We start from the raw sequence: 25,548 nt of genomic DNA, 5'->3' as shown, positions 1-25,548 counted from the left end.
AACCCACCCTTAATCACCCCAAAACACCCTAAACACACACTAGTACTCACACGGCCAATTATCGTTGAACCACCCCCGAAAACCCCCTAAAGCACTCAAAACCTTCCACCACTCACCCCAATCCACTCTAACCTACCCCAAAAACCTCCTAAAACACCCCATTCAAGCCCAATCAACCCCTAAATCATCATATCTAAAGAATTGATTAAGAGAAGGAGAAAGAGATAGAGATAGAGAGAGAACGGGAGCGCTAGAGAAAGATAGAGAGCGCACGAGACGGATCGCCTGGGAGAGAGCTTCACCGAAGGCGGAGGCAGAGTCGGAAATCTTTAAGGTGGTGGTGGCCGGCGACATTGACGATTTTTTGAGTTTGGGTTGATTGGATTTGTTTAGGTGAGAAAAATGATGTTAATTAAGTAAATAAATTGTTCTAATTAATTCTAATTTAGCTAATTAATTGTGTTTATGATATTTTGAGTAAGGGTATTTGAGTAATTTCATTAAAAAAATTTACTAAAAAAGGAAAGAAGGTGAAAGTTGCATCTAATGTGAAATTTTCTTTTTTGGCAAAAGTTGCATATAATGTATACGTCTTGCGGTAGATAATTTCCCAACATTATTTAGGGAAAGGGCAAAAACAAAAACAAAAAAATTAAAAAAAAAAATTGCAATTTTTGGCGATCTCAGAGACGAAGTCTGATTTGTACGCATCAAACCCCGAATGCTCACTCTGTTCTTCACGACCAGAGCTAATTCCTCTTCATAGGAGAGAGAAAACCGAGCAAATCAATGGTGTTGGTTTTAGCAATTGGGGATTTACACATCCCACATAGAGCACCTGATCTCCCTGCCAAATTCAAGTCTATGCTTGTTCCTGGAAAGATTCAACACGTAATCTGTACTGGTAATCTTTGCATCAAAGTATGTTTCTTTCTTTCTCTCTCCTCTGACCTCTCTTTGACTTTTTCTGGGTTTTGCTTTATTGCTCTTGATTTTTTGTTGATTGTGTTTTTGGGAACTTTTTGGGAACTTTTTGTGAAATGGGGTTTTGAGATTGTTTTGGATTGTTTGATTTTCTGGGTTGATGATCATGAAGTAATGTATTGATTTTGTTGTTTTTGATGGTTTATGTAATCTGGGTTACAATTACAATGTCCAGAAATTTTGAATTAGTTTATGTAGAAAATCATGTGAATATGTTGTTCTCCGAATTTTGCTGTAGTTGGGTCTAAAGTTATTGAGATTAAAATGACGACCATTTTTTATGTTGATCGATGAATAGATAAAGGATATGATACGGAGAAGATTAAACATATTTACTTTATGCAGTGTGAATGTAATTTTTGCAATGTGCTTCAAATTACAAAGAGTTTCAGGAAGTTGCATTTGCATCCAACTTTTTAGAGAAGGGGGATACTATTGTGGGCAAGTGGTTTGTTGTAAATTAGAACCATTGGCCGCGAAAGCAAAGAAAGTATCTCATATGTACAAAATGGAATTCTTAAAGGAGCTAGGCAAGTACATCATAGGCCTAATGAAAACCTCTGGCTTCAAAGTTTGACATAAATTGCGATTTTGAGTAATATCCTCATGCTATTGACATTTGCCAGTTGCTAGCACAAGCAATGATATGCATGCATAAGACTGATGAATGATGCATATCTCCCATAAAAGCCAGTACATTTTTTGCGTCTAGTAACCAGTAAGGACTAAGGTGACTGTACTAGGTTGGCAGTTTTGGGGTCGGGGAGGGGAGGAGAGGGTCTTTCTACTTTAGTTCCGTATAAATTCATGTAAGAACAGAAACTTCCGACTTTGTTGGTCCATGTAATTCTTAACTCTCCTGCCACACCAGTGTGTAATGTAACAGAAGGTAGTGTTAAAGATAGCCAATTGTAAGACCGTAGTTTATTTGCTTGTTTGTTTTTTTTTGTGAAATACTAGCAGATATGATAGATTGAGTTACATTATGCTCTCAGAGATCTGCTTAAAACTACAATGCTTTTAGGAAGTTGCTTCTAAGTTTCTAGAGAAAGGGTGATTTTTTAGGGCAGATGGTTTCCAAAATTTGTTGTATTGAATTAGTACCATTAGTTGCAAAAGGGAATAAAGTATCTTTTATAAACCTAATGGAATTGTTCATCAACAAAGAATATATAAGTAGGGAAAGGGGCTCTATAAGGAGCTTATATAGAAGAGATAGGGATTGGCTAAGAAGTTATAGGCAAGTGCATGATTGGCCAAATGAAAGGTGTTATCTGCGTTGACACTAGATATGGGTTGTCTTAACTTTCCAATCATTTGGCAGCCTAGCCCAGGTTCTATTTTTAGGGATCAAATTTTGTAAAAAGGAACTTAAGGTAATCTTTGTATGTCGTGGCAGGAGTGAGATTGAAAATTTGAAATACTCCTTTCATGTGATAATATTTTGTGAAGCACTATCAGAAACGATAGCTTGAAGTACTTTGTGATCTTACGGATAAGAAACTGGATTCCATTCTGAATGGAAAATATGGGACTCTTGAGTGGAAAAAAGTACTCCCTTTGTTTTTTAATAGCTGCATCACTTCCTAAATATGGGTGTTTTATAATATTTGCATCACTTCCCATATTTGGAACTTTCTCTATTATTGTATATTTTCACACTCAATGGATGGTCTCCAATTTATTTCTTCCAATTCTTTTAATTCTTCCTTTATCCAATTTTACATCAAATAACTGTCACTTACTCATTATAATAATACCATAAAATAAGTCTCCAAAATTGCACATAAAACAATAATCTGATTTTGATCTTAAACCTATTTGTGACTAAGGACATTGTTTGGTTCGCAAGACTTAAGTAGTGTTTTGTCAATGTATTTGTAATACAAAGATAAACAAGTCTCTCATTGAGATTGTTCAAGAGCAGTTTAATTTTAGTTTGGGTGTTGGGATATTAAGAATGGGCTCCTTGAGACATTTCAAGAATGTTATGAGATGTGATACTGGATAAGGCTATCATCTGGACTCTTTTTCTCACCTTTACTACTGGATGTCATAGAAGTCTAAGATCTTTCTCCAATCAGGCTTATTTTAAGTATTTACCAGATTTTTAATAAGGTACTTTAGAATAGACTTTTGTAATTCTTCTATACATTGTTAGAACAAACTGCTATTGTGAAGGTTCATCATACCATCAATACAACTTGTAGAATAGGTAAGGTGGAGGGGAAAAAAGGAGTCGTAACTAAAATGGATTTTTAAGAAGGCTTTTGGTTGAGTGAGTGGGACTCCTTATCAATTTGTGCTGAAATGGAATTTTGCAGCGTAATATTTATAGAACTAGATGGGATTGGCTCTTTTCAGGGTTGGCTTTAAAATCCTTAATGTTGTCCATTTACATTCAAAACTGGGAAATAAGGGGCCGTTTGGTTCGCCTAGGGGAATCGGAATGGAATGAACAAAGGGAATGTAGGAGAATGGAATGAAACCCTTTCCAACTAGTATGTTGTTTGTTTTCAAAAAACAAAGGGAATCACCACCACCACCGCACAACCCCCTTTCTTCACTTTTCCAGCCACCACGAGCCACCCCACCGCCCAGCCACAACCTCGACGGGAGTCTTCATCCCTCGGCGCGCCTCCCCCTCCCCCTCCCCTCGCCGTCCCTCCCCTCCCCGGAAAATCGTCCACCACCCATGCAAGAATCGAGGAGAATTGTCCACCACCCACGCAACAACCCTAGAAACACTATCCCTCCCCCGAAAAACGTCGTCCGACTAGCCCGCTAGGGTTTTGAGGATATGGGGAAGGTCGGCCGACATTTTTCGGGGGAGGGATAGTGTTTCTAGGGTTGTTGCGTGGGTGGTGGACGATTTTCCGGGGAGAGGAGGTATTTTTGAGGGGAGAGGTGAAGGAGGTGCGCGGTCTCTGGCGAGATGTGGGGGGAAGCGCGGCGGGCTCTGGCGACGAGACTGGGTCAGCGGCGAGGTGGTTGGGCAACTTTCGGCAAGTAGACGGTGGTGGGTATGGTGGCTAGGGAATGGGAAAGTCTAGGGGGGTGGGGAATCAATGTAGACTAAAAATGGGTGAACTCAAAAAATAAAAATGGGTAAAGGGAATCAAAAAAGTGACAAACAACAACAAAGGGAATGATATCACTGTGATTATTAACCCCAACCAAACGACCCCTAAGTTTAGAGGGGTCTGTCCCTTACTCCCTTTCAAGTTAATGTGGTCTTGTGTATGTGCTTACTGCTTAGTGGATTATAATAAGAAAAGGGTACATGAAATGAGGATTCACGACAGGGAATTGATCAGAATGTTAGTGTTTTATTTTGAAATATGTGGCCATTTGTCATACTTATGAGTTATGACTCTGCTTTTTCTGTGATTTTGGTGTCTCAGGATTGACTGAGGATGCATGTTGTAGGACTTTTAGTATGTTAGGGAAAATTCTATTTTTGAACATTAACCAAGACGTGATTTTTTTTTCTTGTACGACACATCTATATCCGTTTTTACAAACTCTAACAGAGTTCTTTTTCTTTCCTTTTTTTTTTTTTTTTTTTTGGGAACCAAAACTGATGATTGAATTGAAGTGGGACCTATTCTTTGTTGTCTGGAAGCTATCTTAACATTCACTAGTCAATTAGAAATCCACTTTTTATGATTTACTTGCTTATTGAGTAGTTGACCTCTAGAGAAGAACCAAACAGAAACTTTGAAGCAGAAATTCCTTATATCAATTCTCAATATCTCCTTAAATTTATGTCTGGTCTATATGCCTAACTCTGACTCCCCATGGAAGCAAGAGTAATCCAGTGGGAGACCAACGAGAGTTAAAGAAGCAAGTAATTATCTCATGAGGTAGCCTAATCCTTGTAGTTAGTTTAAAAGCTTAGATTGTCTCATAATTCATTTCATGAAGCCTTCTTGGCACAGGGTTAAGCTCTTCTATGTTCTCCATAGTTGTGATACAGTTTAATTTGGCAATGCATTATATCTATGGAGGACTCCTTTTATAATTTTAAGTTCATTTTGCTGCATCTGTCCTCGGTTTGGTTAAGGAATGTTTCAAATCAACTACTCTAAAGTCTAAACAATTTTTTCTTAAGGTACAGCACTACATTTATTAATATGCATTTCAAATAGTATAATGCTCTTGCTTGAGATATAGTTGCAAAAGGTAATTTGGACTACTTGCATTTGTATCTACTTCTATTATGTGCATCAATTACACTTCATCATAGTTTGAAAAGTCAACCAGGACAAATTTTGTAAAAGAACTAGCGTTAGTTTTGGATGCTTAATCTCTCTCTTAGTCTCTTAGCTCTATGAGGCATGAGCTGTCTAATGCTCTAATGCTATTGTTTGCTGACTGTAAGACTTCAATACTTGAACAACTTTTTTGATAAAAGAAACTATGACTGTCTAATAGCTTTCAAGTTTACAACATATTTAATTCGTTATTTTTACAATCATGTCTTTGTTCTATCTGAACAACCTCATTATTCCATTCAGTTCTAGATCCTGCAGTATACATTCTGGGTGGTTGATTGTGTTGCTTTATGATGGTAGGTTATACCTATTTCAATTTGTACTATATTTTATGCACCCATGGGAGGACTGCCATACTTCACATATAGGATTTCCTGAAGATTTACTTCCAGAATCTAGCCGCGAGACGTGGCATAGTATGGTTCTACCAGCTATCTTAAAACCACATTAAGCTTAAATGTGCCCAGCTTTTTATACATAGATTAAGAGTCATTTTTCATGGAAATTTTAGTTGTTGGCTGGATCCACACAGTAAATAGTTGGGGGAGACTACTTACCTGCTTGGTGTTGTTGATTCTTATCTCCTCTCTAATCTCTTTATCCCACATATAGGTTAGAGAACATATCCAACTTAAATTTATCTGCTTGATTCTTATATCTTCACTGTATCCACTGATAGGTTAATGAACAAACGCAAATATCATAATAATATGTGAGGATAGATTGGAGAAAAAAATTTATTTAAATTTTTGTTTGATTCTCGGTTCTGCCATCTGTTGTATTGACTTTGGTTTCTCTCCTCTAGTTCTTGCATTAAGGATGATTTCTTTGCTTAAATTGTTGGAGATGCATAAGCCATGTTCAGTTGCTGAGTAATTTTGATTTTTTTTTTTTTTTCTTTCATGTGACAGTTGTTTGAGATGTTTCGGATCGCACTCAATACAGATATGCTTAGATAATCCTGAAAACCTTGTTGGCAGATGCCTGAACTTAAACGTGAATATTTTACTCATTTTAAGCTGTTATCTGCAGGAAGTACATGACTACTTAAAAACCATATGTCCAGATCTCCATATTACTCGAGGAGAATATGATGAAGATGCACGTTATCCAGAGACAAAAACCCTAACAATCGGTCAATTCAAGCTTGGACTTTGTCATGGTCACCAGGTTGGACTTTTGTTTTAATTTGCTGGCCCTATGATTATTTTTGGTTTGCAAAATCTTTGATGTTGGGATGTATAACAAGTGTAAATGGAATTGCTAGTTGCATCATCTTTAACAAGAGAATCAATTTAACTGATCAGGATGTGCATTGAGTATATCATTGTTGTCCTCCCCGGAAGACCCTGTAACTGCACTGGAAGAATGTAATTACATGTACATGTAAAATAATTAATAAATCTTTCCCATCCCATCCACCACCAAATTAAAATTCAACCTTAACCTGAATGCTAAATTAAATGTTCTATGTAGTACACGCCATATATAGAGTTTGGCCAGGATTTTTCTACTAGGACTATTTGAATTTAGTAAATAAAAGATAAAATATTTGCTAAATGCTATTTAGATGATGAAAAAATTTCCCTGCTCAATAATTGCAAATTCTCTTTCTTATTTCCGGCATATTACTTCTCAGTTGTCTACTGTATTGATCCGTCATGACTATATAAGATCATGAATTTGAAACTGAAGGTGTGTTTATTTGACATTGTTCAAATCTATGTAAGCAGGCCTTCACTAGCCCTTTATTGCTTTGTCAATCCTGAGCAGTTTGGTTTGAGGATAAGGAGATGAGAAAACAGTATAAAAAGATCATCCCTGTTCAGCAATTTGCAGTTAGCTGGCTCTATTAACTGGTTTGACTACCTAATTATATTAGATATTTGTGTAAAAGAGTTTGGTATAGCTGTTAGCAAGCTACTTTTGTAAATTGGTCAATAAAAATATTGGAACAATTTATTGGTAGGAGAATTTTTCAAGAACTCTATAAAGAGTAGCAAATTTGAACTGGATAGAATAACTCTCTTTCAAAAGCTCTCTTCCAAAAAGCTCCTAAACCCTGCTTCTCGTTTAGCCTTTTGCCCCATATCTTTCTCAACCATACACTCCCTCATTTCAATTTCTATTCTTGTTTGGTATGAGAGAGTGATAGTTGGAGGAGAAAATCATAGTGGTGGGATTGGGTTTAGAATATTGTTGTGAAAAGGACCTGAAGATTTAGGTTGGGGACCCTTGAGGTGGCCACCAGCCACCCAGAAAGGTGTAGGGTCTAGGATTACATGGAATTTGCTTGTATTCTCCTCCACCCTTGACACGACAGAATGGACACTAATGTCTGCTATACTAACAAGCAATATCTGATATTCTCCTTCCATAAAACTCTTTTATTCAACATGATGTATTTGATATTGAAAAGCATGAAAAGGAATATGGAAAATAGGTTATTAACCTAATTATAATTAAACATTCAAGACTCCTGAGTCCTGAGTTCAAACCTAGGCCCTCTTTAAAAAAATTTGTCTCTGCCATTTTGAGTAGAGACGTGTTACTCCAGTGTCTCGATATGATTGACTCATTTTTATTTAGGAAATAGTTGCCCATATTTATGTAGACCCTTCAAACTTCCTAAGCTAAATGCATGCATGAATTTTACATTTGTGATTCTTCTTGTTATTCAACCATTGGTTAATTCTTTCAGGTTATTCCATGGGGAGACTTGGACTCCTTAGCTATGCTTCAGAGGCAGTTGGATGTGGACATCCTTGTGACTGGGCACACACATCAATTTACTGCATACAAACACGAAGGTGGTGTTGTCATAAATCCAGGATCTGCCACGGGTGCATACAGCAGCATCACCTATGATGTTAATCCAAGCTTTGTTCTGATGGACATTGACGGGTTGCGTGTGGTGGTTTACGTTTATGAGCTTATTGATGGGGAAGTTAAGGTGGATAAGATTGATTTCAAGAAGACCACTGCTCCTCAATCTCCTCACTGACTCAAAACAATCTTTGTAGATGTGCCTGCCTTCTTCACCAGAACCTGAAACTGACTTGTGCTTTTTCTTAAATTTTCCTTGTTTGAAAAAAGTTGTCTTGAAATGGTTATGAAAAGCTTTTAATAGGTCAAAATAGGTTTTTTACTTGTGAGTATAACCCGATTTTGTACTTTATTGTTTGGTTTGATTTTTTAACTTGAATTTTATTGTCCAATTTATCTGCACCAACTTTACTCTAGTTCTACGAAGTTGATATTAAAATTTACCATGTTTAAAGTAAGGTTGTATGCTAATCGCCTATACTGCTATAATCCAGAAAAGTTTGGCTTAACCATCCCAGATTTCCCAAGAATCCGAGAAGATCATGTATTAAAATCTCAAATAAAATAGTCGACATGATATAAATTAAACTTTTCTAACAGCTGGTAAATCTAAAATAATTTTAGTTGTATAAGATTTTATTAAAACCCAAATAATAATAATCATAATTGGTACATTTAAAAAAAAATAATATGAAGTAGATGACTGTCAAGTGATAAAACTTAGAAATTCATAAGAAAAAGATTCTCAGATAGCTCCATTAAAATAAAAAAATAAAAAAAATAAAATGATAATGGCCAATAATCTCATGTAATTATGACTTATAGTTTGATACATATGTTCTGCCTTCTCCTATTCTACATAATAACACTCGTCGAACCAGGTCTGTCAATAAGATGCAGGGAGCAAAATTTGTTGCACAATCATACCAAATCCTCAATGGCCTCAAATGTACATTTTTTTTTTAAAGCCTCAAATGTACATTTTGTTAAGTTCACCCATGCCAAAAAAAAATGTACAATGATATCTTCTGAAATGCTCCTGAAAACATACAAAACATAAGTATACCCAATTTTGTAATCTATTCCCTTTCCCCATATATTGTGTTTCCACAATATATGTGACAGCTCACATACGAATTCTCAATTTTCTATTACTTACCCCCTTGTTTATCCGTAAATGAATTGGCCACTCAAGCTATTTCTTCCTCGTGATGAAGAAAAATCCAAATCTGACCAGAGACATAAATTTTTTACAACATGAACCATCTTCCAAGACATCAATTATATCTCAGAGGAATCATTCTGCATTGCTATCATGAGTCACCAAACTCCCATCAACCTTCGAGTCTTCACTCTTCTCCTCGTCTTCAACTACATTTGTATCCTCTTTCTGCTCACTTTCAGGGACAACCCCATTTTCTACAATAGATGAACTCCCATTTTCTGATATGTTTTGTATATCTGTACTTTGAGTTTGCCTAGGAATCTCTCTTGATGATGACGATACGGATAACAAACGGCTTAACCCATCAAATGAACCCTTGGCATCCGTAATAAGGGCAGCACCACCAGGGTAACAACGACCAAAGCAAGTTGCACAATGAGGAAAGACAACCTGATAAAGAATATAATGCACGTAAGATATAATGTCAAATCAGAAACAGCAGAGAACTATATGAAATTTACCTCCATGAATGCACGACAAAGTGAGAAGAAAAGTGTGGATTCATTATTTCTAAGCATCCGTGCTTCGTTATATCTCAACAATGAATTATGAACAGCTTTCAGTCCCTTCACTAATTCCTGGGCAAGAATATGTTTCAAGCTTACTGGAGCACACGGACGTAACTCATTCATTGCTGCTGACACACCTACCAGCATCAAGAGATCATAGAGAGAAGGAACCAGTCAGAAAACTGATCTAAGGCAGGATTAATCTAATCAATGCATTTGTGATCTGACATTGGATAGAACATACTTTACATTCATCTAGTACTCACCCAAGCTGAAACAGATTCTTACACATAATAACCCAATTTTTTAAAATTTTACAATATATTTCAAGCCTAATTATATGCTTGAAAAACATACCATTTATAAATACAGCAAGGGGCGGATGCTCCATCAAATATGAAGGTGGGGTGACATCCTCTTGACTTTCTTCACTGGCGGTACTGCCTGAATACCCAACTGCTGGAAGAGGTACCCAACGATGTGAATCCAGGACAAGCTGGCAAAGTATTTGAAGAGTAAGATGCAATTATACAAGAAATGAGCTATATTTTAGAAATACTGAAAGAAAGAGTCATGACTCCACGGTAATCATTTAGTTGGAGTGAAAGCTAAGTGAATTATCCAAATTAATAGCCTCATGAAGAAATCTTAGTTTTTAAAATACTTTTTTCCTTCACTATACACACTATTTTCTCTCCATCGCTGTAAGCATTTAATCAAAGCCCCACATATATTATTCAAAGATAGTAGCAGTCATAAATTTTACAATTTAGCTACATGTGTTACCTGAAAATTCTCAACAGCAGTAGCAACATTCTTTGAAAATAAGTTGAGAACAGCCCTGGAAAGAGAGCAAATGCATTTAGTTGGCAAGATTTTTTGGACTTTCCAGCATCATACTTCAATCTAAAAAAAATCCTTACTCTTCAAATAATGATGGAAGAAGACCTCGATAATCCAGTCCGACCCAACCAAGTCCCATCGCCCAGTGCTGTCACAAAGCAGGAAGTCTAGCATTAACTTCAGGATCAGAGGATACAAAATTCTTTTTAAGAAAACACTCAGAAATAATGCTTTTCCAAGATTGAAAAGAGATCAGATGCAGCTAGTTGTGCATTTTCAAATTTGAAGAGGAATAAGATGCAGCTAGTTGGCTTTGAAGCCATCATCGGTCCCTTCCATGACCTGGTGCTTCTGCAGCTATTAAATGCATTCCTAGATCATCAATATAATATTTGTTGTAGTGATAGAAGATAGGACTTAATTTTATTGAACGAGAGAGACCGTGGGTCCAAGATTTTTAGTGGCAGGAAGAGAAGGTGTTATGTTATTAGGCAGGCCTTTCCCAAATTAAAAGTGTAAAAACTAATCTGGGCAAATGAAAAGGAAAAGTGTAAGAGCTAACCTGGGACAGGAGTAAATTTTTGTGACCAATAATAAGGGAGATGAAGATGAAGAACCAAGCTATATTATGCAAAGTAAAACCAGATTGAGAAATATCTATATGGTTTTGCAAAGTAATGTCCTTATCTTCTTTGTCTCTCATTTCCAAGCAATTGAAAAGAGAATAAGACCCAAGCATCATTTTGGTGAGTTGTAATAAATGGTGAAAATGATAATGCTCTTGAGCTTATGTGTATTTCTGTAAAGAAAGTCTCATATTAATGAGACAATTACCCCCCCCCCCCCCCCCCCACAAATACACACACATACACAAGTATCTCTTATTGTAATACCACCTCTAAAGTGGTAATCATAACATATGAAGTAAGACACTTGTTTGAGGGAGGACTTGAACTACTATGGAAATTGACATGAGATTTTTCTAGCAAAATTGTTTTTTACCCCATTGTATATATATTGCACCATTTACCAGAGAGTTTTACTTATATTGCAGCATACCCATTTTAGGAAATCAACTATCTCCTTTTACACTACAAATACCAAAAACTTTCTTACATGTATCTAATTGTTGGTGTAGTCAATACTTGCAATCACATGGTTTGATATATGATACACATGGTCTTTCAATACTAGGGGAAATACATACATCTAAACATGACCAACTACCCATTCATAAACATGAGAATAAACATACGGTTATTTGTGCTGCCTACAGATTTCTAGGATATAAAATTCTTCGGTTAGCAAGTGAATCTAGACACACATAGGTATTTAATCACTTAATTGCACACAACCTACACCAAACGCAATAAATCACTTACCATGCACTGATCGAGAATGTTTGATAAAGATCCTCCTTCAGTTATTTTGGGAAGCATGACCTTAAGCGTTCTAAGGTGAGATGTAATTTGATGCATAGCCCAGCTGAACAAAAGCCCACCATCATAGTTTTCTTCACTTCCAGACGTGTCATCAGCAAATATCGCTCGGTACTGGTTGACAACATCAAATAAATGCATCCTGTGACAGTTAACCATCCCTCTCAAGTATTCATACGGATTTCTTTGGTCTAAATCATCAAGGGTTCCAGTGATCCATGCCTCTCTACATCTCAAGAACTGTGTCAAACAAACTACAAAGTCAAAAATCACCAACAAGAACAAAAATCAAGAACATCTGAATAGGGAGCAAAAAGACACCTAAACTACACTTATAATTCAATAGCTTTATACCAAAACAAGCCTAACCTGCAAGCGCATTTCGTATTCACTGAAGACACCAATCCGACGTAAATATCCAATGATACGAAGACATTCTGGCAACTGCAATATAAACTTGTCAAATTGATATTGCCCTGGCTTCCTAAAAGTTTCAGGATAACTGGAGGGGCAAGAAAGAGCTATGAATCTAATATAAAACATGTATCTTTTGAGCCAAAAAACAGGCACATTATTAGTACCTGAATATTTGATCTGAGCTTCTGAAGAAGCTGTGAAAGCAGAGATTGAGTTGTTTGCTTAACCTCAGCAGCCAAAGACTGGATGACAGGGATCCTTTATAAAACATAAAGAATAATAAATAAATCACGTTGAATATCAGTAAGATTCTCTAAACTGCTCAACTGTGACAATACTTGTAATGAACAAAGTTGGATCATGATTCTCACTTTGGGTGCATGGTGCAAAGCTTACTAACAAAAGCTTCCAAGTCAAGAGCTTCATCATAATTTCCATTCCTAACACATCTGGACAGAAAAGGTGATGCACAATTATCAGCAATGAGCTAAGTACCTCACCTACGAACAGAAATCAAAAGCCAGGAAAGCATCTTGAAATTTTATTGCTGACTAGGATACAAAGGTTTCATAGTGAAATAGGTATGTGATAAACACTGGATAGGCAGATAACATGACGATTGATATTCAGATTTTCAACCAACTGCTACTGTGCCAGTAAATATGAGTTCTAGTTCAATTTTCATTACTCATTTGCCTGATTACAGGCCACTGCAAAATCCTAACCAGATATGACTCATATTCAATGTTAGAACCAAATTAAGAAACCCTTTGAGTTCAAATAAATATCTGCTCTTAGACTCTCAATGCGAGAAAGGAAAAAGATGAAAAGGGCCACACACACACAAAAAAAAAAAAAAAAAAAAAGAGTGGCACTGCAACTAGAAACCGTCAAGTGTTTTCTACCATGTTATGCATGGGAAATTTAACCACTTTCTGTAATTGCCCTAAAGTCAAATATCTAGTCAAAACACCGAGCATATGCACTTTGGGTGCCCTCAAGGATTAAACACAGTTACCACTTTATACTACATACGTGTCCATAAGCTGAGGAATTTCAAGCAAGTCAAGCAAAGTACTGTGATTTGCCAGCAATGTTTGGTTCATTTTCCTCTTCTCCAGAATCTGTTCAGCTGACTCAATGAACTCTGTGCAACCAGATGTCAGCTTAGGGACTTCATCAATCTGCAACAAACATTAACGCATATATTCATTTCCAAAAATCAATGATCAATTTACAAATATCAAAATATTTCAAAATTTGAGAAAAATAAAATTCTAAACATTAAAGATTGCATACAGCTTCAAATTTTAAACAAACTTCCTGTGTTTCTATTTATTTGCACCATTTCTTTTGGCACCATAATTTAGGAGAAAAAGGAGGGGCATAAGAAGGGTACTGTAAACTAAGAAAATTACATGAACTAAGTCAAGCAGGAATTGGTTCCCATGTGAAAACAGGGGCATATACGTAATTCTATAGAGTTTTGGGGACACAAGGGGGAGGATGAATGTCACACTTATAAATGCTTAGATGCTGACATGAAAGGAATGAAGAGCTTTTAACTCTAGGGTTTTCTATTATTCTTCCTTCTTCATGCAAACAGAGGAGATGAAAACTTACTGGTGATTGAGATTCTAAAATCCTGACATTTGACCGTCAAACAGGACAGTTGTCACAGGTCACCCTATAGTATTACTTTATGTATTAATCTAAAACTTAAAAAGTTATTACTCAGTGTATTAGAACTTTAGATTTTCACAAAATAAGATACACCAGATATAGTCAGAGGAGCAATTCAAGTCTCAAAACATCTTTTATAGGAAAGACAGACTTCTTAATTAGGATAGAGAGATAAACACAAAAGAAGAATTAATTTGAAAAATCAAAATATTCATTAGCCAATGAAACAAATAAGACAATGTAACTTCTCCTGTCTGTGCAAGTCTTATCTTTAAAAAACAATGATTTCCCTCTAATTAAAATTGCTTTAACAGATGTCTGCATAAATAGTCTCTCTTTCTTACAGGCTATCCAAGATATCAAACTCGTCAAATTAATTCTATGAAATCCTCTATCTGGCAAGTGAGTATTTACTAATAAACTTATCAGAACTGTATACATTCTAGGAAATTATGATCCCCAAGGGCCTAGAGACAATTTACTCCCTCTTCTTCTTTTAACTTTTTTCATAGTAAATTGTTAATTTTAATCAAAACTTCATCTTAAAACTGCATATTCTTGTGTCACCTACAACCTCTTGCTCTCACGAACCTCCACATTCGATATAGAAACTCATACATAGTCCATTCCATAAGCAAAATATGACGGCATTTCAATGAACTTCTCTATTCATTTTTAATTTTAATCAGGTGACAGACAAAGTAAGCTAAAGAAAATAAAAGTTGAGTCCATTGACAGTTGTATTAACCTGCAATTTACTTCTACCTAAAAAATAGCAATTACGTCCACAGGGCATTGATCAGCAATCGGATTTATTCCCTAAAATAAAAATGACTATGTTCCTTGGACTGTTCACTTCTCAAGTATCATCGACAAACTCTTGACACTCACACTTTGTTTGGATAACAGGATATAAGGAAAAGGAAGGCAGGAGAAACATGAGGAAGTGGAAGGGAATATAAAGGAAGATGGAAAGTGGAGCTCTATTTTCCCTCCAAATCTCTACAATTTTGAAAAGATGGTTTTTATTACCAGCGGAGTAGAACCCTCCCCTTCCCCCAAACTCTTATCCAAACTATGGAACTTGTCCAGTTGTCCCCCTCCCTTTCCCTTCCCTCCCCTCCCCTCCCCTCCCTTTCATTCCATTTTCTTTTATCTAAACAATTCACAAAATATGGGTATGGATGTCTAATTGAGGCTTTACATTGGACCAAAACAAGGAATTTTTTCTTGAAATAGCTGAGCCTTACACTTGGACACATTCCCACATCAAACACCTGAGTTCCAAGTAACATAAAAACAACAAATCAAACCCGACTTTATTAGGAGAATATTGAGTAATTGATCAATTTCAAATCATCAACAATAACACATGGAAGATGGAACTTAGACACAAATTTGCAATCAATCTTAATCAAAATCATAAGACTTAAAAAACAAAAATTTACTGTGTGTACACAATTTAAATATTACAATTAGTATATTGCATTGCCGCATTTTAACATCTAAGTAAAAGCTACTAAAAAATAAAATTCAGTTCAAACAATCAACATTGTTCACCGCATGTTCTTAGAACAATGTTAAGTGAATGCGCATGGTGCTATTGAGTGTAGGATCTAACTCGCAAACATTGTTCAAACCTAATCATAACATTAAGAATTACAAACAAACAACATTTCCAACTAAATTAAAACAGCAACAAGATCAATATATTACCAGTGATTCAAGATGATTATCATAACATTTTAGAACGATGTTAAGTGAATGCGCATGATGCTATCGAGTGTAGGATCTAACTCGCAAACATTGTTCAAACCTAATCATAACATGATTACAAACAAACAACATTTCCAACAAAATTTAAACAGCAACAAGATCAATTTATTACCAGTGATTCAAGATGATTATCAATTGAAGAAACCTCTTCTCTAATCGAAACCAAAGCATCAGCAGCAGATATAAAAGAGCGGTAATTCGCGACCGCAACTTCCTGCATCTGCCGCCGAATCCTCTCCGCATCAACTCGAAGAAGCTCCGGTTCCTGCCAGAAATTCAAAAATGGCGCAAAAATTAGAGCTCAGAAATGGAGGAATTGAGAGAGAAATTGAGAGAATCTGACCTTGTGAAGACGATCAAGGGTGAAAGAGAGGAGCTCAGAAACGTAAGGTTGCTGGGAGATTGAAGCGAGAGGAATGAGACCTGCAACTTCTTCGCCATTGTCGTCTAGGTTTGAGGATGATGGTAGGGATAACGACTCCATGGATTTTCTCTCTCCTCGATAGTTTTCTTCAGCTTGAGCTTCAATGGCGAAATGGAAGGAGGAAGATCGTGATGAGAAGAAACCACTCTCAGATCCAAATTAATTTATTCTTTTTTATTTTCACTTACTACCTCCGTTATATATTATTTACAACGATTACATTTAACATCTCTAGTTTATGTCAAATCGTTACAAATAATGTGTAATGTAGGTAGTACTACCGACTACAAGTACAATTTATCTAGTATTTGTCACAAATTCGTATGTGGCTATCACACAATGTGTAATGATATAGGAAGAATTATTACTCACTTACTTAAGTAAGGGTTACTCAGTGATGAGTGTTATAGGTTTACTCGATCAGTTTTGTAAGGATAAGGGTTATTCAATAACACTTTATAGGGATTTGGGATTACTCGGTCAGTTTTATGGAGTTTATTTTGTTCTGTTATAAGTCATCAGTCAATCATATAGTGTGGTAAGCTGTATACAAAACGAATCAATCAATTAACCTATACTAAAAGCGAACCTAAAGTGACACTTGTCACGATGTTATAAAAAAATTTCCCGCCTTTTTGTCTTTTTTTTTTTTTTTTTTTTTTTTTGCCAAATTTTAATGACTTCCATTTTATAACCTACCATAATAATTATTTCCATTTTGACAACACATTTAATCCAATCATACTCAATTTTTTTTTTTTTTTCTTTTTCAACATATATTTTACATACTATAAATCTTTTAGTTACAAATATACTAACATAGTTTAAAATTAAGGTATTGACATATATCATCATCCAAGATTATCATAATATTATTATAATTTTTTTCCTCTGACTTAAAATTTATTTTAATTAAAAATAGGAATAATAATTTTAGTAGGATAATTTGTATAAATCTTACAACTTAACAAAATCTTACAACGTTTATATGAACAACTTAACAAATCATTTTATTATATTATACTTCTCTGTTTTTTTATAAGTTATGGTTGGATTTGCACATTTGTTGAGACACAACTTTGATCATCAATATCTTTAATTAGAGACTATTAGTTTGTTACAAATATATTTTTTTTTTGATAAATTTGTTGAATTAACACCATTCTTTATAAATTTTGTTGTAAAGTTTAATTATGACCGTGCATGGCACGGGATTTAACCTAGTTATCTCATAAGGGCGAATGATGAGTTATAATAATATTATTACGAATAATATCCACTTAATGTACTCGTATTAGGTAACTTTTAGTCAATTAAAGTAAGTTTTTGTCATATTTGGGTAACTTTAAATCTGTAAATATGAGTAGGCATAATACTTGGCGCAATAATATTACTGGAAAAGTTATGATATTTCGTTTTGAAATCAAAAGTTATTGAGTAATAAAAACAAACCGCAAAAAAAATGAAAAATAAAGGCTGAACTAATATTTTCAAAACCCCATCAGGAGAAATGCCTAGAATTTTAGTTCATCCTCTTGAATTTAAAAAATTTTACTACGTAGGTGTTTTTTGCTCAAACTTTCGAAAAAAAAACTAGATATTTAGTCTCATCTATTTTTTTTTTTAAAACACGATCTCTCTAGTGGTAGTTTGTTGGGAGGAGAGAAAATTATATCGAGTTAGAGGAAAAAAAATGATAGTGAGGATTTGTTCGTCCATTCATGTTTAATAATCTAATATATATATATATATATATATATATAAAGGGGAGTTTTTTTCCCGAGTTTTTAGAAAGCCACGTAGGATCTATTTTTCTTAGCGCGCCATGTAGGATTATAAATCTTAGTAGTAGCCAATTAAATATGAGATTATTAATTTCTTTTAGAATTAAATAATTCAAATGCCATGTAAGTAAAATTGGCAAATGAGATTTTTAATTTTAAATTAATTATATATTATCTTTTAATATTAGGTTTTTTTATCTAAATATATAAAAAAATTTAGGCTCATAAGTAAAAAAAATAAAATAAAATAAAAAAATAAAAAAAAAATCAAACAAACCGTACATCGCACGAGCTGGGTGTTAATTAGTGAAATACTACAATAAAGGTCGTTGTTTTCAAACCTTTGTTATTTTTGCGTAAAATAATCCCACATTTTCGAAATCCGAAAATAATCCCACTTTAAGCACTACAGTTGCAGACTTGCAGTAGACATTAAAATCCCTAGTTATTCAAAAACTGGTTCAGGCACACCCCCACCCCACTTCCATCTTCATCAACCGTCCACCGCCGCAGCTCCCCATCTCTTCGCCCCCAATTTCTCCGGCAGCCGCGCACAGCTTAACCTACCTCCACTACTCGAAGCATCGTTTGCACAACAAGGTTGCCCCCAATTTAATATAAAAGTACTCCGTAGTATAAATTCTGTTCAATTGTTGATTGAATTTGTATGTGATTGTTCATCGAATTGTTGTCTCAATCAAGTCGTGATTTGTGTATTGCATTTCCATTATTTGTCTTTAATTTCATATTTGCGAATAAAATATGTGATGAATTGCATGATTTTAATTCTGGGTGTTACAAAATAGCTCATTTCTTGCACGGCGAAGGAGGAGAGAGAAAGAGAGAGCTTTATTTTAATGGCGCAGCAGAAAGCGGAGGATGCAACCCACCCTTTTAAGAATCTCTACAGTAGAGAATATCAGGGTCACAAAAAGAAGGTAATTTTACCTTTAATTGCCCTATATATAGGATTTTCATTATTTTATTTGGGTCCAATTTCCTGCATTCGAGTATAATGTTTTGTGAGTAATATTGTAAATGTGTTCCAAAATATATTTAGGTGCATTCAGTGGCTTGGAATTGTATTGGAACTAAGCTTGCTTCGGGTTCGGTTGATCAAACGGCTCGAGTTTGGCACATTGAACCTAATAGTCATGTAAGTATTGGTTCTATGCACTCCTATATTAATGTTTATCTTATTTGATGTTTGTATAATATTGCTAAGATTGAATGAATCTGTTTTGGGTAGTTTGTTAAGGGTTAGGTGGTTTTTTGTTAAAGTTGTAATTGGTTAGAGGTGAGATTGCATATATTCGCCAAATGAGGGATCAATACCGGGTACACCGGTGGTTGAATTGTATAATTGAATTAGATTGTCAAATTTATCATTTAGTGACCAATTGACCTACTTAGCTGTGCATGAATTGTTTTGAGAGCAATGATACTATGATAGGTGAGGAGGGGAAGAGATTCAATTAGAAATTTATGTTTGAATTTGACTAGTTGTTGTTCGATGATGTTGCTAGAACTTATTGAGAGGGGAATTAGTATTTAAAAAACTGTGACTTTGCCTAAGCTAGTTGTAGTTTGATGATGTGGTTCTAATTTATCTCAGTCTTATGTACTTTAGCTTGTGAGGTGAGAATGTGAGATTGTTGAATTACTTGTATACCTTTTTTGTGTCAACTTTGTTTTGCTCTTGTTTTGATTAAAAGGGTTCCTTTATATAGGCGCTCGGCTAATTTGTGAAAAATTTCCTGAATTTTGGCCCAAAGTGGACTGCTGGAATGTCCATGGGGAATTCAACATAGGTACAAATGTACTATTAAGGTGAAATGAAGAGGTCAATTAACATAGCTTTCCCTTATTTTCTTTCTTTGGGGACCTATTTATTAGGAAGACTGATTAAAATATTGTTTTGGATACAAGATCTGTGGATTAGGTAGACCTATTGAAATATTGTGTGGATACTATATTTGTGGATCAGGGAGACCTATTGGAATATTGTACTATAACGTGCATACTTTATCCCTTGATGTCTTTGATTGTTTGATACGATAACATACTATTACATCCGATGCTCTTTCTACTGCTGCCATTTTTTAGTTGGAGCTTGAGCCGCCTTGCTTTTGATACAACAAGTGTAACACCCCAATAATTGTCTCTCTTACCTGTATAATAACTTAAAAAAGATATTTCCTCCGTTATTTTATTAGATGCATCATTTTTGTAATTGCGGACTCCTAGACAATTTTTGAACTAGAGGGAGATAGAAAGAAATGTATATAGGGCCCATGTAGGAAGGAGATAGAGATAATTTATAAACTAAAAAGGAAAGTGATCCATCTAATAAAAAATGGAGGAAGTATAAGATGATCAGTAACACTTTTGGTTTTGTTTATCAGAATTCCCAAAGTCTTTCCTCTTTTCTCCAATTTTACTACTTTCAGCTGCGTCCTTAGCATTCAGAACATATAAGTGCACGACTCTTACATATACCTTATCTTGGTCTTAAAAAACCTTCCTGACTAATAATAGTTTTAAAGAATGATAATATCCAGTAAACATGCTTCTTTAGTACCTAAATGGTAAAAAAATGCTTCTCGACTAGTCTAAATGTGAAAATTAAATCTTGATGGAGGGAGTACCTGTTTTGATATCTCTTGTCTATTGCAATGTGGGATTTTAGAAGTTGAGGTAGGCCAAGATAACTTGGATAAAGTTAAAAATGATAATAGAAATTTGGTTTTCTGGAGAATACAGTACTTGATAGTGTTGAATGAAGTAAGAGGATCCTTGTTGACAACCACTGGATATAATTCTTTGGTTCATGCAATTGATCCCAACTCCATCCTATTAGAGTCAAGGCTTGGACACTGTTGATATCTATTGCAATGTGCTACACTATTTTAAGTTCCCAGTAGTCCTTTCACGATGGCATGAACTGGGGTTTTTTTTGGTTAGTATCCTGACTATACCAAAGAGTTGGTATCCTGACTTGTGCAAAATTTATATTACTTGTATCTGGCAAGTGCTATCATGTCTAAAGTACATCTATTATAGTATTTATAATTTTGTGTTTTTGTATGCGTTTAAATTCCTTATCCTTTTGATATTTACTGCAGGGAAAGGTAAAGGATATTGAATTTAAGGGGCACACTGATAGTGTGGACCAGCTCTGTTGGGATCCCAAACACGCAGATCTACTTGCAACTGCATCAGGGGATAAAACAGTTCGTTTGTGGGATGCTCGCAGTAAGTTGAGATAATCTAGATGCTTGTCACTTTGTGATCTTTGTCACTTAGTATTACTTACACAGTTACACATGTCCAGAACCTTGTCGCTTTGTGATCTTTGTTTTTGTATGCTTCCTTTCTATAAGCTCCATATATTCTCATCCTATTATTGCATCTCTAGCAAAACAAAGTCAAAATATGATCTAGCTATAGGTGGTTCCAGACATGCTTTTGAATAGTTTTCCTATAGTCTCCTTTTTTATTACTGAATTGTTTATTTAAATTGTTTGGTGCATGTATCTGTGCGCAATTTTATTATTTCTTCCAAAAAAATTATGAAAAGTTATTGTTTTGAAAATTGAAAATATACATTGAGATTAACCCAACAAAATTTAGATAATGACATATATAACCACATAATAATAATAACACGTGGTCTAATACCATGTGATCTAAGTTAGTATATGAATAGTGTAAAAATTTAATGATGCATGTATTAAGAGTCTGAGAAAAAGTCTATAAAGTCAAAATCAATACAATACTCAATACAGTTGTTATAACTAGTTAGGGGTGATGCTGCATTCATTGACTTTTGTTACTAGAAGGCCAAAAACCCCAATCATATTGGCTTCGCCCCCCCCCCCCCCCCCTTCCTCTTTCCTTTCCTGTTGAATAATCACTTAAAAATATTTCATTTACCTTGAAAAGGGAAAATAATAATCGGAGATTGTATAACCGAACTAAAGATCAGATGTGAGAACAATGAATCATCCAACTTTGCATTTATTACATCATATTCACTAGAATGAGACTCTTAGTATGTTTGCCTTTGTGCTGAGCAGGTGGGAAATGCTCACAGCAAGCAGAACTTAGTGGTGAAAATATTAACATTACATACAAACCTGATGGGGCACACATAGCTGTTGGAAACAGGGTAATTTTCTGTAATTTTCATGCTTGTTCTTGAGTAGCTCTTACACAGTTTTGAGTTTTGTTCTTTTTGATCACTTAATTAGAATGTCACTTAATGCATGGTATGCCAGCTTGCTGGCAACTTTTGTCCCCCCTATTGCTGTAAGAGGCCATCTCACAACTGACCTTGGCTTTGGGATGTTTTGCTCACTCTAACACCATATTTTTTTTTCCCTTTTCGTAGGATGATGAACTAACAATTCTAGATGTTAGAAAATTCAAGCCAATTCACAGACGCAAGTTCAATTATGAGGTGATTTCCTTTCATCTTACTGTCAGTTTGTCTCTATGCTCTTTATTTCCTCAAAATGCTTTAAATTCCACTTCACCATTGCTTTGTAGCTCTTGATAAGTGTGATTGGACACATGATTAAGTACTTGACATAACATTTAGATTACAGTTGTGTTTAGCATAGCTAGCTGAAATTCTAAATGTTAGTTGAAAACCAAATAGTTATATGATTGCAATGAAGCTGCTAGCTAAAAGGTTGAAAGCTTAAGTCAATCAAAAGGTCATGTTTTAGATCTTCTGTAGTATGACCAAAGTTCAAAGTGAAGGAAAATTCACAAAAAAGAAAGTAATCTTTTTGAAAAACTAAGAAAATTGGGTTATTATAGTTGTAATGTATTTATCTGCATGCATTCCTGTATGGGAAATCCCAATTAGTTCAAGCATGAGTTAGTTTTCTTCAGTCACCACCACACACTTCTTTCCGTGTAACTTGTGTTTGGGGCCTGAGAGAGGCAGTCCAGGTTGGGCCTTCTATACCTAAACCAAATGTAAACATTTTATTTTTATTATATATACTTGCTTGCAACTATGCATTGGTCTTGCACTATGCATTGGTTCCTTGTTGTCCATTATCCTGAATGAATATGAATGGTTCACAGTTTTGGGGATTTTGTGTTGGAAGCTAACTTCCGTACTCTTTCTCACCTAGAGTGCAGTGTAAAAGTCAATGGAAACTGTGCTCTTAGTTCTCATGTTTTAAGTAGAAGAGTGTAAAATTCAATTAAGCAAGTATAAAAAATCAGCTCCAATATAGTTTGTTCAATTACAGAGTTTATCATGTATTTATTACTAATTTTTTTGCAGGTTAATGAGATTGCATGGGACATGACTGGAGAGAAGTTCTTTCTGACAACTGGAAATGGTAAGATTTGATTGTTGATGTAGAATATTTATTTGTGCTTTTATAGAATGGAAATGTCAGTTTCAGTCATGTTTTGCGCTATAGGTACTGTTGAAGTCCTTGCATACCCCTCTTTGAAGGCACTTGACACTCTTACGGCTCACACTGCTGGTTGCTATTGTATTGCGATTGATCCACTAGGAAGGTATCCCGAATTCTGTCTCAACTTATATATCCATCCTGATAAGGAATTTTTTTTGTCTTTCAATTGTTGGAAGATAAGCAGGAAAAAGAAATTGCAGCTCTCTTGCTAAGATACCTTTGTTCAAACTCTCATGGTTGCTGTATGGTGTGATTTTCTGTTCCTGATATTAGATCTAATTTTTAGTTGTAGTCATTAGTTTTGGTGCTCGTGGTAGTCTGGTGGCAGCTACTATTCCCTTGCGATTTATGTTACTTGGGTACTCTGTACTTGTGTTCGACACAATTACGTGTTCAGGTGTCCAACTTGTCTATTTTGTGAAAGTTTAATTTTTGTGTCAAGAATCTGACTCTGGAATTTGAAGAGAAATGAAAAGACCGAGTTACATAGCTTGTGATTATACAGTGTTATCAATATAGTATTATGTTTGTTGCTCTCTGGTCATTAATCATCTCTATTTTGCTCCTAATAATTCATTGTTGACGTGTGTATAGGCCATGTCTACTGGTTACAAAGATCAAATCATTTATAACTTTTTCCTTGTAATTAATCCAAATAAGTCCTGTTGATAAATTTGGGATAAATGGCAGATATTTTGCTGTTGGAAGTGCTGACTCATTGGTCAGTCTTTGGGATATTAAAGAGATGCTATGTGTTCGAACATTTGTAAAACTCGAGTAAGATTACTTCAGATTTATCTTATGTTTATATATATGGTGATCCTCCTATATTTCTGTAACTCTTTTTTTTTATTATTATTTTTTTTTTTAATAATCTCAGGTGGCCTGTCCGAACAATAAGTTTTAATCACACTGGAGAGTATATTGCTTCAGCCAGTGAAGATTTATTCATTGACATAGTAAGTCCCTAGATATTCTTTTGCTGACATTTGATTCCAACCCTTTCCTAAATCTACTGCTCTGTTTGGTATCTAAACTCCTTGTGTTCAATTAGCATTAAGAACTAGCATTAAGAACCCCTTGTGAGGTGTGGTCAATCTGGTCATGATTGTTGGAAATGCTTTATCTGGTTTATTTTGACTTGAATTTAACAGGCAAGTATTGAAACTGGACGATCTATCCATCAAATTCCTTGTCGGGCGGCAATGAATAGTGTTGAATGGAATCCAAAATCAAATTTGCTTGCATATGCTGGAGATGATAAAAACAAATACCAAGCCGATGAAGGTCGTAAGATTTCTGTGCACTTATTCTTGAAGCTGATAATCCATTTATTTAATTTTGTAAGCACGCTGCTCAATTCCTTTGAGAGGACGATCTTCAAATTTTCACCCTATTTTTTTGGTGGGATTCTGGCAGGTGTTTTCCGCATATTCGGGTTCCAGAGTGCTTAGTGTTTGCAGTGCGACTGTACGAGACATTAGTATGCTCACTTTCCCTTCCCTTGATAGCATTCTGCTGAACTGTTGGTGTGGAATGAGACATACGTATGTTAGGTGGATTACAGGTAAGTTAACTGTGCTAGATTGCTAGTAATGTATTCCAATTCAACCAAATATTAAAGAGATGAAGCAGTAGCTGTGGCAATCTGTGTAGAGGCAGGCAATGGATTATTCACATGGAATATGGTTCAAGTCCAATTCTTTTGGATCATATATAGTTTGTCATTCAGTTCGGATTGGCTAATGTGGGATACAAATAGTTTTTCTGTAAAAATCAATCAATTTTAAGTATTTTTTTAATCTTCAGAATTAGTCAGATTTGGTTCCAGTCAACACTTTTAAAAACTCCCCAACTAAGCTTCTCTGAAGGAGGCATGCTTAAGAAAAGAAAGAGGATGGATGAGAAAGGAACATC

The 25,548-nt window shown here is 35.1% G+C and overlaps 3 protein-coding genes across 3 annotated transcripts; 2 read left to right on the top strand and 1 right to left on the bottom strand.

Moving 5' to 3' along the window:
* Positions 1-627: 627 nt before the first annotated feature.
* Positions 628-8,422, top strand: LOC145634678 (vacuolar protein sorting-associated protein 29-like). Its single transcript, XM_081686080.1, has 3 exons — positions 628-921; positions 6,294-6,431; positions 7,963-8,422. The coding sequence occupies exons 1-3, from the start codon at positions 790-792 to the stop codon at positions 8,263-8,265; spliced, it is 573 nt and encodes a 190-aa protein (XP_081542206.1). The 5' UTR covers positions 628-789; the 3' UTR covers positions 8,266-8,422.
* Positions 8,423-8,814: 392 nt separating this feature from the next.
* Positions 8,815-16,540, bottom strand: LOC145634677 (conserved oligomeric Golgi complex subunit 8-like). The gene is made up of 12 exons (XM_081686079.1): positions 16,323-16,540; positions 16,092-16,244; positions 13,556-13,704; positions 12,892-12,969; positions 12,685-12,778; positions 12,473-12,547; positions 12,047-12,343; positions 10,745-10,812; positions 10,608-10,662; positions 10,179-10,317; positions 9,774-9,958; positions 8,815-9,702 (listed from the first exon to the last, which is right to left on the bottom strand). Exons 1-12 carry the CDS (start codon positions 16,461-16,463, stop codon positions 9,385-9,387), a joined length of 1,752 nt encoding a protein of 583 aa, XP_081542205.1. The 5' UTR covers positions 16,464-16,540; the 3' UTR covers positions 8,815-9,384.
* A 2,068-nt stretch (positions 16,541-18,608) lies between these two features.
* LOC145634676 (THO complex subunit 3-like) lies at positions 18,609-25,449 on the top strand. Its single transcript, XM_081686078.1, has 12 exons — positions 18,609-18,787; positions 18,994-19,125; positions 19,248-19,343; positions 21,313-21,442; positions 22,267-22,358; positions 22,581-22,649; positions 23,493-23,550; positions 23,635-23,734; positions 24,322-24,408; positions 24,512-24,590; positions 24,786-24,918; positions 25,051-25,449. The coding sequence occupies exons 2-12, from the start codon at positions 19,045-19,047 to the stop codon at positions 25,083-25,085; spliced, it is 960 nt and encodes a 319-aa protein (XP_081542204.1). The 5' UTR covers positions 18,609-18,787; positions 18,994-19,044; the 3' UTR covers positions 25,086-25,449.
* The last annotated feature ends 99 nt before the right edge of the window (positions 25,450-25,548 follow it).

This window comes from Chenopodium album, chromosome 6 (assembly GCF_948465745.1).
Source record: "Chenopodium album chromosome 6, dcCheAlbu1.1, whole genome shotgun sequence".
Taxonomy (NCBI): domain Eukaryota; kingdom Viridiplantae; phylum Streptophyta; class Magnoliopsida; order Caryophyllales; family Amaranthaceae; genus Chenopodium; species Chenopodium album.
This window is presented reverse-complemented; position numbering and strand designations above follow the sequence as displayed.

What these genes read in the sequence shown, in the direction of transcription:
- LOC145634678 (XM_081686080.1), top strand. Translation starts at nt 790, where the DNA reads ATGGTGTTGGTTTTAGCAATTGGGGATTTACACATCCCACATAGAGCA. An exon ending in CTGGTAATCTTTGCATCAAA is followed by an intron (nt 922 to 6,293) that starts GTATGTTTCTTT and finishes TGTTATCTGCAG; the next exon opens with GAAGTACATGACTACTTAAA. An exon ending in GACTTTGTCATGGTCACCAG is followed by an intron (nt 6,432 to 7,962) that starts GTTGGACTTTTG and finishes TAATTCTTTCAG; the next exon opens with GTTATTCCATGGGGAGACTT.
- LOC145634676 (XM_081686078.1), top strand. Translation starts at nt 19,045, where the DNA reads ATGGCGCAGCAGAAAGCGGAGGATGCAACCCACCCTTTTAAGAATCTC. An exon ending in GACGCAAGTTCAATTATGAG is followed by an intron (nt 22,650 to 23,492) that starts GTGATTTCCTTT and finishes ATTTTTTTGCAG; the next exon opens with GTTAATGAGATTGCATGGGA. An exon ending in CAAATACCAAGCCGATGAAG is followed by an intron (nt 24,919 to 25,050) that starts GTCGTAAGATTT and finishes GGATTCTGGCAG; the next exon opens with GTGTTTTCCGCATATTCGGG.
- LOC145634677 (XM_081686079.1), bottom strand. Translation starts at nt 16,463, where the DNA reads ATGGAGTCGTTATCCCTACCATCATCCTCAAACCTAGACGACAATGGC. An exon ending in CCCTTGATCGTCTTCACAAG is followed by an intron (nt 16,245 to 16,322) that starts GTCAGATTCTCT and finishes AATTTCTGGCAG; the next exon opens with GAACCGGAGCTTCTTCGAGT. An exon ending in AGCTCAGATCAAATATTCAG is followed by an intron (nt 12,548 to 12,684) that starts GTACTAATAATG and finishes TTTATATTGCAG; the next exon opens with TTGCCAGAATGTCTTCGTAT.